At 36.9% G+C, this 15,617-nt stretch overlaps 1 protein-coding gene across 1 annotated transcript in view; it reads right to left on the bottom strand.

The window, feature by feature from the left end:
• Positions 1-479: 479 nt before the first annotated feature.
• The window catches only part of LOC136849013 (uncharacterized), a 44,696-nt gene continuing 29,558 nt past the window's right edge, over positions 480-15,617 (bottom strand). Inside the window, exons 2-4 of the mRNA XM_067121856.1 lie at positions 13,308-13,408; positions 3,903-4,022; positions 480-812 (exon numbers count right to left, since the gene is read on the bottom strand). Of these exons, the coding sequence (XP_066977957.1) occupies positions 572-812; positions 3,903-4,022; positions 13,308-13,396 (450 nt within the window). The 5' untranslated portion in view covers positions 13,397-13,408 and the 3' untranslated portion in view covers positions 480-571. The remainder of the gene's footprint in view (positions 813-3,902; positions 4,023-13,307; positions 13,409-15,617) is intronic.

Raw genomic sequence — 15,617 nt, 5'->3', positions numbered from 1 at the left:
TTCCTTATTTACTTTAAGGGAAATGTTTGTTTTCTTTATACGGTCAGATGCTCTAACCCTCCGATGTTGGGATATACTTGGTAATGTTTTTATCATTAGGAAATGTGATGGTTATTCCAAGCTAATATATTCATTTCGCTCTCGACTACTGAGAATTTATATTTAACGTTCACCTCTTGCTCTTTCAGTCTATTAGTTTCATCTGGATCTTGGCTACCGTACACAGAAATGCATATGCGTAATAAATAACACAAATTCTTAGTCGTTTTCTCTTGCAACTACGACCTTATTTGCTGAAAGCAGCGAGTAGGGCTACAACAGTCATAAAGAGAAACGTACACAAGTAAGCTCACGAGCAGACTAACGTTAGATGTTCTCTCGTTAACATACGACTGCAGTAGGACAACGCAAAGGAACATGAAGAGTATTAAATTAGCAAGTCTAAACAGAAGCCCCGCCACCTTTCCACAAGGAGTCACAGTTTATATATGAAAGCAAACCAACCAAAAATATTTCACTTCGGGCAAGGGGGGGAGGCGCTGTCCGGAGGCTTTCAAAAGGGCACAAGTCCTTATTTTCCAGGGGTCAATCCCCCACTGAGGAATTTGGAATCTTCTCCATTGCCTCCCAGGTCCCCGTCGGCGCAGGCGGAGTCTCCGAGGTTGAAGCAGAAGCTGCGGCACTGGCGGTTGGAGTTGTTGCTACTGCAGAAGGATCGGATTGATCTCTTCGAGACCCGCAGGGCCCGGAAGTCGATGTCGGCAGCAGCAGCTTTAGAGAGAGTCTCTAAGTCCTTCTTCAAATTATAGTGGCTGTAAGAGGATGAAAGCTGGGCTCTGAGTATAATTGGGAGAGTGACGGACGGGTTGAGCTTTCGAGTAGTAAACGACATCCCCACTCCAAGGATTCACTATAGCACTCACAGTGCTTTTTGATAATACTCGTTACTTTTTGATGGGTGGGAGTAAAAGGAGTACATTTCACAGCATGAGTTGGCATTTTCAAAGGTGTTGTTATTTTGTACTTTGAAGTAGTTCACAGTTAATTAATCAAGTGATTTTCCAAAATGTGGGGGTTCTCAGTTCATTCAATGTACAGTTCTTCCTCTCGCCCTTTGCAACAGATATTTGTACCCGCAATCTGATATCACCACCAAAATTTGAATGCCTGTCGGCTCAGTGAATTTAAGAACGACAGATGGAATTGAAAAGTTGAAAACTAAATACTAATATGGAGCTGTTTATCGCGTTGCAGTCAGATTTTATGCATGTACTCTAGTTAATATAACAGAGTATTTTCGCACTATAATCCATTGTGAACTGGTAAAGAGCCAACTGTATCAATTGTAAGTTGAATTCAAGAGCAAAGTCAAAAATATCTAAGTAAAGGATAAATTATATCAAAAGATATTAATCTGATTGATCACCTGTCAGATTTGTGATGAAAAAATATATATTTTTATTCTATAATGATACGTTAGTTTAAGAAACTTATCATTACAGTGTGGGTTCAAAACACTGAAACTAATGGACATTTTTTGAATAACAGTGGAAGCTCTTTTCAACTGCTGAGACTTCTGTTTCTAGACAAGTCAGATATCCTCTAGGGCTGTGGTTCTTATAAGGAACTTTTCTGAAATATCATTCCTCTCCTATTAAGGGCACATCATGGGAAAATACCTTTAAATACTGGGTCTGTTTATCATTCTAAAGCTTTTCTTTACAGTCTGTTTAACTGTTTATAACTAGTTCCAGTGAAGCTTCACTCTTACGGTTTTTTTTTTCTTTATAACTGCAGCGTTTAGCTTTCGATACCATTTAAATAGTGGAAATGATTGCATCTTGCTTGATGAGGCATATAAATCAATCAGTGACATCGTTCACTAAGCTCTAGTTTTAAGGGCATTTGTTTCATAGGTTAATATGAATGAGTCGTGGTGAATGTACGTGCCTTATTTCCATAATTTTAAACCTAAAAGACATATAATTATCTTCCACAGTAATTTGTACTGAAAAACCCAAAATTATCTGGAATATAAAACCTGAAAATTAACATTAGGATGAAAAATATAATTAATAAGATTATATGAAATTATGCGCACTTTAGCGCAGGCATTAAAAACAAAAATATTGTCACTCACACTGAAACTTGTCCGAATGAATCAGTTTGAATATGAGAACTAATATAAATGCTTTTAATAATAGCATCAAGCAAACAACAATGTCAACACATGGAAGAAAGGCAGAGGCAGCCTTAAATTACTATTTATTTTGCAAGACTGGAATTTCTTACATGGAAACACGTATGACGGCCCCTTTTAAAAAATTTTTCTAACTTAACAAAAAGTAATCGTTCAACACAGCAGCTTTTCACTGTCTTCTAATCTTTTAGAAGAATTGTATTTATTCCAGCCCCTCTTAGCAATCTGCTTCTGCCCTCCTGACATGAGAACTACCCGCCACCAAAGCTCACCGTGTCTAGTCTAAAATCTCCTGTCGTCTATGACCTCAACTCCTGGGTTTTCAGTGCATCACCCCAGAAAATTCCAGGGCAGGTGAAGCTTGGTAGTCTACCGATGAGGAGGGGGAAGAAGGTGAATATGAAGATGAAGAGGAAAGGAGGAGGGGGAGATTGGAAGAGGAAGAGGGATAGGTGGCGCTAACGGCCCTCCTCCTGCGGCCAGGAGAGTTGAGAGAATCCCAGTAATTCTTTTCCGCCATAGCGCCTACCAGATCCTTGTAGTCACAACCGTGAGATAAGCCGGCGTTGATGTAACACGTTCGTTTCCTGTTGGGTTCAAGTTTAGATCATCTAATCCTAGTACCAGACGCCACAATCCAGCACAAGTAAGTATTAGCAAACATTTGAGAAGAGGTTCCTAAGGTCTTACAGAGGGTTCAAGTATTTGGGGCCTTTTGCTCAAACACAGGAAAAAATCATCTTTAGTCCGGAATTTAGCCAAAATTAGAAAAGTACTTATTAAAAAAATGTAATACGAATTATATATCTATCTACCTTTCTCCGGTGACTAAATGATCGAATATTTTTCAGCAGAAGAGACAAGACCTTAGTGAACCTCTCCTCCACACCTGCTGATGGTTTCTTGTTCACTGCAGAAAGTGAGTTCGTGTGTGTTTATATATATTTCAAAGAGTGTTTTTTGGGGGTTTTCATAGTTTCTGAAGTTACCCAAAATGTAAATGTAACGTGAGACGTTTTGTAAAATAGAAGTAATCCAAATATACCCCTTCTACAGTGAGATGTCAAAATGTTCATTACTACAGGCTGTAAGAGCACAATAATTCTGGCATGCATGAAGAGTCAAAGCACTGGCCTCACTGTCGAAAGGAAGCAGTAGTTACTAATCATAAATTTCAACAACAACATTTTAACCAATCAAAACATGACACAAGAAAGTCTAAACATAAGGCAGGAGAGTGAAGTGGTATTTCTGCTTGAATGATATGCATAATTTTGACAATACCTAACAACTAATTTCAAGCTATAAAGTAAGGGTTTAAATTACAACATGTAGGTAAATGTAGAGAAGAAAACTAGTACGACCTAATCTCACAGAGACAGGTTTGATAATCATATAAAAAATGAGGCATTAAAAAGGACAGCTCGTTAAATCTAACCAAAGAACCCTGTAATAGGTAAAAAAAAGCTATGAAAAGCCTAACAAAACACAAAATGCTGATAATTAGGCGAAGGCAACTAGACCGACATAGTCTTCAAACGCGAAAACGGAAGAAACTTGATACTGGTCCGGGAAAAGCATTTCTTTAAACAAGGCAGTCAATGTAATGCGGCTACGCGAACGCTGTCGAAACGCCAAAGGCCAAAAGAGGTGAGACTGAAGCACTTTAATCTGATGGGCTTCCCACTCCCTCCGGACTTACCTGATGGCTTGAGCTGGCTGGGCCTGTAACTCGGGGAGCGCTTCCGCCGGGTTGAGGCTCGATATTAGGCGCCGGACGAGCAGCAGCTCTCTTAGTCTCTCTGGGATTTCCCCGACGTCACTGTGGAAGAGAAGGGGAACGAGATGCAGACGGGAGGAATAGGACATGCCAAGGTACCCAGATGTGTTTCATTTAGTTTCATTTGTAACCTCTATATAGATTCATTTATGCGTACACAAATACAATCTATCTCTCTCTGTCTCTCTCTCTCTCTCCACATACACACACACACACACACACACACATATATATATATATATATATATATATATATATATATATATATATATATATATATATATATATATATATATATATATATATATATATATATATATATATATATATATATATATATATATATATATATAATATATATATATATATATATATATATATATATATATATAATATATATCTGAACTGCCAGAACATGCAGGAGATCAGAACCATAACTTTATTCCTTCTTAGAAAAGCTCCACAGATTATATATTTAATTTATAACAAATTATTTTCTATCCAGGACATGTTTCCTTCCTCCTAATAGTGCTTGTTCTTGCACTCAGTGGACATACTTGTTTTGGGAATTTTTTGAATAGGGGATAAAATCAAATAAATGATCTATTAATGGACACATAGAAGTATTGAAAAGGATAGTCTCTGGCCACCAGAGGAGCTGAGAGCCACAGACCTACCTAGATGAGAGCTATGAGAAGGAGGCTGGGATATATATATATATATATATATATATATATATATATATATATATATATATATATATATATATATATATATATATATATATATATATTGTATGTGTGTGTGTGACGATGAAAAAGTGCTCTGTGTAAGTATAACTACTCATAACACTTGTTCACGTTATTTTCTTATACAATGCATACCGGTACATTTTCACGAACACTTTATTGTTCATTCGTAAGTTATACAATGACGTGAACATCCGCTGACAAACATGTATCATAACATGCACGCTAACGAGTGCTTTCACCCAGTCCAACCAGGCAGATTCGCCAAGCTGGTAGTTAAGGAGGCAATCGCCCATCGAACGAATTAAATTGCGGGAGAAAAATCCTCCGAAATCTCTCGCTTGGGACTTGAAGCAACAGTTGGCTGTGGAGGACGATCTTTTAAAGCTGTGGATTTGGTCTCTATAAACTCATCAATTCCCAGAGGCAAAAAGTTTCTTGTAGATTCTCAGAAGAAAAAAAAAAGGATCGGGAAGCTGGTTTTAAGTATTATTGTGCAAAACCGAGAGAGAGAGAGAGAGAGAGAGAGAGAGAGAGAGAGAGAGAGAGAGAGAGAGAGAGAGAGAGAGAGAGAGAGAGAGAGAGAGAGAGAGAAAGTAATTTTCAGTGTACTTACTCTTGACAAAGAGCAACTAAGTCCTTCGTGTCGCTGAAACTTTTCTTCACATAATATGGAAGACAAAACGAACTTGCCTTGAAGCGATTGTATTACGCGGTGAGATTTATTGCAATTATATCAGCGTATCCCTCTACGCAATTCACAGTCCAATTTTCAGAGTAAATGAGATTCTCTTTGTTCCTCCATAAACCACTTAATTTCTTCTCCTCAGTAAGAATAAGGCTTTTCTCTGATAATACATTCTCTCAGTAACCATACATGATTTAGACGCTCTCATTCTCCATACTATGCAATCTATCCCCGTCTCTTTTTCTCTCCATCTCTCTCGTCCATAATTGTCAGCATATATTTCCTAGTATTTATCAATCTCAGATGAAAGCTTTTAACCCTAAAGTAATTTCCCTTTAATTTTGGGGAATGACATTTTTTAGGTCTGATTATGAATTCTTTGAAAATTGCTTCAAGAGGGAATAATAACTTGTAGTGATTTGCATTTATTCTTACTGACATCAGTTATTACAATACTGATGCGCAGAATCTTATTTTAATTTTCGGATCTTGCCATTCACCTTAATTATGAAAAAAATGAACAGGTAATCTATGATTTACATTATATAAAATCTATTTCTTAATATACGAAATGGTTGTCAATATTCATTAGCATTTACGAACGAACAAAAATAATTCCTTAATAGCATGTTCGCTGATCTAAAGTTCAAGTGAAATATTTAATAAAGCGAATAATACGCATACCTTCTAAATATCAATGACCTTTATTTCTTTACGAAAATCACACACTGCGATTCTACTACGGATCCTAAAAACAGACGAATTAAACAGATGTTAATGGACTGGTGTTCGTAAAAAATGGGGATAATGATATGGAAGAAATCTAATGAGAGTTTTCGCTTCGGTACTTGGAATACTCAGTGGCAAAGTTCTCTAAATCTCTTACAGTCTCGTAATAACAATGAAAGCAAAGGTCAAGACCAAGACCGAGGTAACAGATGAAAGGGCGCAATGAAATTAATCTACGGTGAAAGGCACCCATATTTCACTATCTAATCAGCAATGACTGCTGCAATTTGTGCAAAGACAGTCTTTGTATCCCTGTTCTTTATAAACTTTAAAACACATACACATACACACACACACACAAACACACATACACTCTGCATAAACGTAGCACACATTTATAGTTCGAAGGTAAATTGGGTATAAAGCTAACTAGAGTTTATGGGAACTGAAAGTAAATATCCTAAGCCGATATTGACGAGGCTAACCATGACTGACAGAAGTTCGTGGTCACCACCCGCAACTGATCGTTAATATTGGCCTTCAGCTAAAAACGTGACACCAGTTTTCATAGCCACAAATCAATCAATCAATCAGCTAAAAAAAAAACTGCCTATATCTCTCCTGACTGGCCTCGTCGCGTCGATGCCAAGAAAAACGAAGTGGATGAAGATTTTTATGGGTTGGAAAAGAGACAAATGCAAGTAGTCCACAAACTTAGCGGTAAAATGGAACAGTCTCTGAACCATGCATCCAAAGCTTTGCTAAACTCCACAGAGTGAAATGGGAAGAGGTGATCTGGTGGGTGTTACTAAACTTCCTGATAAAATGAGAAACGATTGTCGTACTCAACAGGTCACTGACTGAGATTTTGCTTGTAGAAGAGAAGTTAGGAGCAGAATCATTAATCAAATGAATACCTTTTGTGCAATTCTAGAGGAAAGGGAGGCAAATCGGAAGTTATATTCCAACTAGAGATGAATCAATAAATAAAGCTTTAATAAACAGAATGAAAGAAAGTAACTTTCTGAATATAGACAATAAACTTTGTCTTTTCCATAAATTTATCAATGTGAGCTACAGTATACAATCTCTTTGCGACAGCCTGGAGTTAACATGGGTACTCATAACATTGATAGAAGTGAGGGATTTGATAATATTATAACAAAAATAATAGAAAATTGAATAGAGATGAGACAGTGAAAAGAGTGACAACATCTCTTGGAAGTGATGAAGTGCTGAATTCACAAAATTAAGTTAATGATGGAGAACGAGAGACTTGAAATGGGTAAAAAACAAAAAAATGGATGAAAAATAAAAGTAAAATAACTGTGGCGTGCTGAGTCTTCGACAAAACATAAATAGAAGAGGCAGACTGAAGAAACTCATGGACAAGGAAAAGAAAAGCGACAAAATAGCAGGTGAGAGAAATAAGATCAGCTCCTTGAAGAATCATGCAGAAATAAGATCAAGACCAAAGACCAAATTCCTTAACAATCTTCAAAAACTGCAAGAAACGAAGACTATACAAGCAGAGTGTGCAAAGGGAACCGTTGCGTTAGAACTGGGTATAGCAGGAGGCTCAGTTGGAATGGGGACAACGAGAGGAGTGTGGATTAAGAAATTAGACCCAAATATGCTCCGATTCCTCTATGAGGGCAGGTTATAAATCCATCTAGATGAAAGAGAGGCGGAAATGTTGGATTTGTACAAGTTGTTGAGATCTTTAATGATATATATAGGATATATATATATATATATATATATATATATATATATATATATATATATATATATATATATATATCTTAAACCATATTATCTGAAATGAATGTTTTAAAAAATGCCAGGGTTACAAAACAATGTTTTCACAAACGTCGAAACCACAATACACTTCGTTAACGGTTCTGGTTGAATATACTTTTACGAGAAATTGATCGTGTCCACACTGCGAAAACAAAGCATAATTCCGTAAAGTATTCATTGTGTGTTTCTCCGGATAATCGGTTCCCCTATACGATGGATTTCTGCTTTTGAAAGGAAGCTGCAGCGAGAACTCAAACTTATCGAGTTATAGAATCAATGTGATCAAAGTCTAGCCTGTCCACTTGTATTTCTGCGTGTTATCCCTCGCCATATTTGGCTATTGTTTACTTCGCCACGCCTATGTGTTCCCAGCGAGGCATAAAATTCATTAAGCTTAGGCCATTGGGGAGCGTCACCAAATACATTCACTCTAAATTAAGTGTTATGGAAGTACCGCGCATTCTCTGTGCTTCTTTTGTGTATGTATGTATGTATATATATATAATAGGAATACATATATACATGCATGTATATATATAAATACTATATATATATATATATAGATATATATATATATATATATATATATATATATATATATATATACATATATATATATATAATCCATTTTATAGTTATATATATAATCCATTTTATAGTTTTATATATATATATATATATATATATATATATATATATATATATATATGTGTGTGTGTGTGTGTGTGTGTGTGTGTGTGTGTGTGTGTGTGTACAGGCACCAATTCATTTTATATTTGCGAGAGAAAGCACTTGTCTATATACCCATTATGTCTAGGATATTAATCCGATGAGATGCTTTTACCTTGTCAATCACGCGAGGCCGTAACTTTGCGAAAAGATGCTGCATCAATACTTCGCCCTTTTCATAACTTCAAGACGTAAGTCATACACGAAGGCTTGGTCCGTCGATCATGAGATTGCGTGGTTATTAAATGAGACTAAACTAATTTCTAAGAAAATTGTGCTGGAGAGGGTCGATGATTATCATCGGGAGGGCTGAGTGACGAGGCGAGTCAAACCCGTGATGAAAGTTATGAGAAGATGAGGGAGGTGGAGAGCGCAAGAGCTGAGAAATCGAATAAAACACGGATGTCTGAAGAAGAAAATGAAAGAAGAAGCGTGCTTAGAAGAGCTAGGAGATCGAGTTTCATCAAGCTAATGGATAAGTGACAGAAAGTAAAATAAAGGGTGAAGGGGATGGCGCCAGGCAGAGAGGAGAGAAGGGAAATGACGAGTCCCAGTAACAAAGGAAGTGTTGTCGTGTCGGAAGTGACGTCACTTGTGACTGACAACAACAATGCTGAGGGTTAGTGAAAATAAAAGCGCCCATGATAGGTGAAAAAGGGAGGCCAGACGGGGATAAGTCTCTCATTAACAATATCATTTCAGAGAAGTAAGATCAAGACAAGACTGGGTCTCAAGCTTTTCCAAGCTTCTAAGGGAGTTGCGATATGGTATAGTAGTTGTGGGTGTGGGTGTGTGTGCTTGTGTTAGAGAGAGAGAGAGAGAGAGAGAGAGAGAGAGAGAGAGAGAGAGAGAGAGAGAGAGAGAGAGAGAGAGAGACTGACAAACAAATTAACACAGGGATTGTAGTTTAGTTCTCCTTCCTTTCATGTCCTAGATACAATAACAGGCTAATGCAATGATGGAGATTAATTTGTCGTCAAATTTATGAAAACTGAGTTTAATGTTTTAGGTTATGGCTGATAAACTTATAGCAGAAAATAACAGCATGTAACTTCTATATCCCTGCCTTCAAAATAAAGGGAATTAACAGCCCATGTTAATGTTAGGACCTTTGTTAACAGAGAATTGTATTTATACGGAACAAGCTCACAGAAATAATCAGTTTTAATAGTGTGTGCCATATTTCAACTCCCATCCCAAGCCTTTAATGCCTCTTAAATACCAGAACTGCAACATCATTTCCAGGTCACCTTCGTTCACTTTGCAGTTTATGAACACAATTCGCACAATGATCGGAAGGATTCCCTGCTCTTGGAAAACATGACAGCTTTCAGGTTTGTGTTTCTCTTTCCAAATATGGGACTTGCTTCATTCAGAGTCAGTAAATCTCACATTAAACTTATCCTAACCATTTACCTCTTACATGTGACAGTATTTGGTTAAATTTTCTATTTCTTTTTTATATTATTTATCTTCACTAAATTCCAGTGACGACTGCATACCGCCATAATGAGATAATGGATTTCGAAATCTTTCACTACTTGTATCCTCCAGATCATATATAATTCTTATTCCTAATGGCTGAGGGTAGGTCTTCGTCACAGAATACAATTAAAGGAGCTGTGTCGTAAGGTAAACTTCTAATAACGTCTTTAGAAGATATCGTTGCCGATTTCTTCGAAGTCGTGTTTCTTTACGTTGCCCCTGGAAGAGCTTCGTGTTAAAAACTAAACGCTTAAAAGGAGAGAGAGAGAGAGAGAGAGAGAGAGAGAGAGAGAGAGAGAGAGAGAGAGAGAGAGAGTTAAGGACTTCGTTCATAGATGTTTCTGCTTAACTACAGACGGTGGGCAGTGACCTTGAAAACGCATTCGCCGGAACAGCCCAGGTAAAGAAATAAGGATGTGCCGGAGAAGACGCGGAAAGGAATCCCTACCTGCCGTGGAAATGGTGTCGAGAAAGTTAAGTTAGTCTCAACGGCTCTGACTCCGGGGAAAGACCTGTGCTTGCTCACCTGTGACTGCAAATTTATGAGAATATGTATATTTATTCCTCTTGTGTATAAATCTGTGGTCCGATGTATGTTCACCTGTTTACAATCTTTAAGAGTGTGTATACCTGCTTGTTCGTGTGTGCATCTACTTCTGCGTTCGTATTTTTCTACCTGTTTAATGATGTCTTTTTATAAATCTCGACCTGACATCTCAAAAGAGCTATGATCAAACGAAAACCTTTAGAGATATGCCCCACATTCCTTTCTTTTCGTTTTACATCAGGTCTGGGATGCTTCACAGCCGGGTTCTGAAGGTACAAACGAGGTTTCATCTGGACTGTATTTATGTGACCCTTCTGAAATAATCCGTTGAATTTTGAGGAAAAACAACTGACTAGTTTTATGGATATTTTTTATGAGAGAAGAATGAGTATTCTCTACTAAAAACGTAATTTTTGGAGTATGTTTACTTTAATGGTGATAACTCTTCATCTGGTCATGAGATATGATAATCCTAGGTCAAGTATCTCTATTCCTTCGTGAACAGAAATCTCTAACTTTCTTTCCCTCCGCTTAACTGAAAACTTCACTCCGCAGAGATGTCTTTCTCAGTCTCCTACTTCCGCGGCATAAAATCCCCAATTCTTACGATTTGTTTTTAAACAATGCTTGAAGATCTTACTCTCACCAGACGAGCCTTTTAGAAACGACCTTATTACCGACTTCGCAAAAGTGTGTCGGAGAAGAAGCGAAAATAGGCGCCAAAACTTCTTGCGCGGCAAATCAATTATGGGATAGAAAAAGTTCCTCAAAGTCCGATTCAAAGCTGATGACGGATAAAATGGCGTTCTCTTATGGGAATATCAAAGGCCCACTCAAATGAGTTTTGCCCGCTAAAACCACAAGAGGACGACAACTTTCCCCAAAATTTGCATTTCCTTTAACAGATCGTTATGCATCATAACTGGGACCGAATCTGCTTTAGGAAAGCTTTAGGGAGAGGTTAAGTTTTCTGAACTCTCCTCTTTACTTCTTTCGATAAGAATCAGATTAAACCAGCGAGCCAGAGAGCGTCTACAGAGTGTATCTGTTCGATATTTTGGGAGGGCCGGTACGAGAAGACATGCATCACCGTTATCGCTCGCAGCTGACGCTTACGCGGTGGAGAAGGGCTGAAAATCCTCATTTAAATTCACCTGGATATTTACTCGCGTCATAAGAGATTTGGATGAAATACGCGAATACGACAAAATGCAAGTTTAAAGGGCGAAGTGATGAATGTCGAAATGTCGAACTGTACTAAGGGGCGAGAAGATATACTTTTACTCTTGTTCATATATACGGATTTTGACTGACAACTCGTCTTTAAGTTTTGCAGAAACATTTGTTTTTTTTTAATGCCTGCTCTTCAAATACTATCGGAACCCCTCATTTGCGTATTGGCGAAATAAAAAGAGAAAGCCGCGGACTACTGTCATTCGGAAATAAACATTCAATTTTTTTTTCAAATTATCTCGGGATTAGAAAAATAACCCCCGGTGATTTTTACTTTGATTTTTATTACCTTTAGAGATTTTTTTTATTTCGTTGTTACTGACGACGTTTACGGGATATTTGCTTATCCAGATATTGCAACAATCACAAGCCCAATCGCTTTAGAAGGCAATCCTTTGAACAATTTAAGGAACAAATTACTTTCTTTCAGATGGGTTTCATCTTGCGTTGGCCAAAATTAAATAAAAGTAATTCTAAATCAGGATGCAATGAAAGCAATTTATTGCTATACTTCGTTTTGACAGATATAATATTTTTTGGTAGTTTCCCTGCCTAGAATGATAAACAAGGCAAGTGAACCTTTTTTTTTTATCAAGAACACAAATACAGAAAAGTTTATTATGAGTTATATCAACATTTGCTAAAAAACACAAGTGGGCAGTCGTATGTCAGTGCTGTCAATACTGAGCAATATATAGATACATTATATATTAATAGAGAAGTTTCTTTTTGAAACTATTTAGGAAGAACTTTATTCCCTTCCCAGAAACTACTGAGAAATGAAAATAATGGAAAAACCAGTGAGTAGTGTAAACACCTAAAGAGAGTAAATCTATAATTAGCAGCAAAAGGTACCGGATATATCACACACAAACAGACTGATAGAAAGATTGTTTCCCCATTGGTGGATGACAGACTGATCAGTTAGTGTGGCCTAAGCACTTACAAAAGCCTGATTGCTCCTATTTTATAACCGTGTATTAATTGTGAAGTATTACAAGGAATTCTAATAAGTACCACTTTTAAGTCCATTTCTAACCGTTACTTCTAATTTTTATTTTGTGAATGTAAAACAAATCAGAATGTTAAAATCACTTTACGGAATTACTCTTTATATCCAGTTATATTGCCTCTGCTAACGTGTCAACACTGCAAAGGCTCTATTATAGTCTTCCAAGGATACGAAGCCAGTTAAATTTACTTGCACTCAATATCATTTCATCTATTCAACAACCGTGGTCCGTGAAAACCCACGGCATCGGAGCCCAAGACAAAACAACATTTACTAACAAACAACGTTTGTGCAAAGGGGAGTGATAAGATGAAAAGTGGTAGCACAGCAGTGTCCCTTCAAGATGACTTACCTTTCCGGCACGGGTTGGACGTGAGCTGAGAATGCTGCGGCGACCATGGCCAGGAGAGAGAAACACGCGACCCAGCAACCCTGCCTCATTGCTCTGTGATGCTGGAAAGAAGAAGACATTCGCTTAGTGCGGTTTGTGGAAGGGGATCAACGTTAGCTTTTGGGCTGTATGTTGCTCTACGAAAGTTATGTTTCCTGATAGCTTTAAATTTCAAATGACATTTACTTGCCGCCCAAATGGGGGCTATTATATGATGGTATTGTATTGATGTGCCTATATAGTTTGTTTATATGATGTGCCTATATTTGTTTATATATATATATATATATATATATATATATATATATATATATATATATATATATATATACATATAATGTAGTATATATATGTGTGTGTGTGTGAAAGTCAATATGTTGTGTATTATTTCTACTGAACTTAACACCTACAAGTCCAACCAGCTTAATCCGATTTATGTTGGCAACTCATTACAACTTTCGCTAAATACAACTAGTAGTGTTTCTCAAAAGTAAGTTGATGAGGTTCTCCTGATTCTCCATTTGCGATACGCCGTTTGTTCATGATTAATCAGAGTGTGTAAGGAATCCTCAGTGAACAGAAACAAAAAAGAAAGTCGATTCTGAAATCACTTCAAAAAAGGCTCGTTCCCCGTATGACGTGTTTGGTCAATAACTGGGTTACGGAACAAGAGAGTTTCGTGTAAAAACAACCTGTTCACTTTTAATGGCAATTCCCTTGCAGCCAGAAAAACCGTCAACACTCTTCTTTCTCTCTCTCTCTCTCTCTCTCTCTCTCTCTCTCTCTCTCTCTCTCTCTCTCCCCATACCTGTGCGTAATTTCTGTCCGAGAGCTACGGTTCCTATAGCAGCAATCAATGTGAATATTTCGTTAAAGATGAGAAAGAGTTCCATAGAGGAACCGGAATGGGAATGGATGCAGGAGGGGGATGGGTGTGTGGGGGAGGAAAGGACAGAGGATGGGGAAAGGGCAAGACTGCTTACGATATTATTTGAAAATAAAGTTAACAGAGCGATTTAACACGAATGAAATTTTTTTCGTGTAAAATCAGGTGAAAGAAAAAAGGGAGTATAGAAATAAAACGGATAAAGGAAGTGGAAGTTATCCTTAAAAGACATTATAGATCCAACTCATACAAGAGGAGAAATCAGCTGCAAAGCAATGCTTGGCTTCCAGTTTATTGTTTTTGCTGCGTTTTATTTTTCAAAGATGATCTGGGTTTAGGTACTGGACTTCCTTATTCAGACGATCTTACACACTCGTGCATTCGCTTACAGAGTCCGGATCCAAACTAGGAAGGAGTGGTGTGTGGTAAACGCTTTAGCAAAATGTAGATTTTATCTCGAAAGAAAAATATTTGAATTTTTATTTTGCCATGGATTTTGTTTTTTTTTGCTTTTCCAACGACGAATAGTAATAAAAAGTATTCAGTTTATTTGTAGAAATCTGCCGCTATACTCCGTGACATCTTCCGGCGATGAAAAGAGAAAAAGCAAAACTCAAAGAGATTTTTAAACTTTTTTTTTCTGTAATGTACCAAAGATTTTAAAATTTTCGTTCGTAAAGTATCTCCAAAACGTATTTTTATGATTTCAGCATATAAATTTTCGAAAGCTTAACAAACGAAGATAAAAAAAAATATTCTTTACTGAGCGGAAATTGAGCAATAAAATGCAGCTTCGGCGGAAAAAATAACCGATTTTATTTAGAGAAAAAAAGGACGTCATACATAATCCGGGGAAAATACCACCAGGCAGTCAAAAGAATTCCATTTAATCGAGCTTTATGTAGTGATTTTTATGTAGATGATTTTTATACAGAGGTGATAATATATATATATATAAGTATATATATATATATATATATATATATATATATATATATATATATATATATATATATATATATATATATATATATATATATATATATATATATATATATATATATATATATATATATAAGTTTTCCTCTTGGGCAGGGTTCACACTAGAAGGTGTAACCACTGCGGCTTTGAGCAAGGATTTAAGGAGTGAATTTCCAGCCCATGAGTGTGTAAAGGGTTGTATGCCGACAACCTCTGGCTTGTCTTGTTGGTCAGCCATCCAGGTGCTGATCGGATGACCAGCGATTTATCAAACGGGGGAGATAATCAAGAGTTAAAGCACATGACATTATCAAACTGGCTACGAACAAGCGGAAGAAAGTGGTTCAGCTTCATATCAGAGAATATTCGTGAAAGGTATTTGCTTATCCACTGAGCCATCGAGA

The sequence above is a fragment of the Macrobrachium rosenbergii genome, chromosome 20 (genome assembly GCF_040412425.1).
Source record: "Macrobrachium rosenbergii isolate ZJJX-2024 chromosome 20, ASM4041242v1, whole genome shotgun sequence".
NCBI classification, from domain to species: Eukaryota; Metazoa; Arthropoda; class Malacostraca; order Decapoda; family Palaemonidae; genus Macrobrachium; species Macrobrachium rosenbergii.
This window is presented reverse-complemented; position numbering and strand designations above follow the sequence as displayed.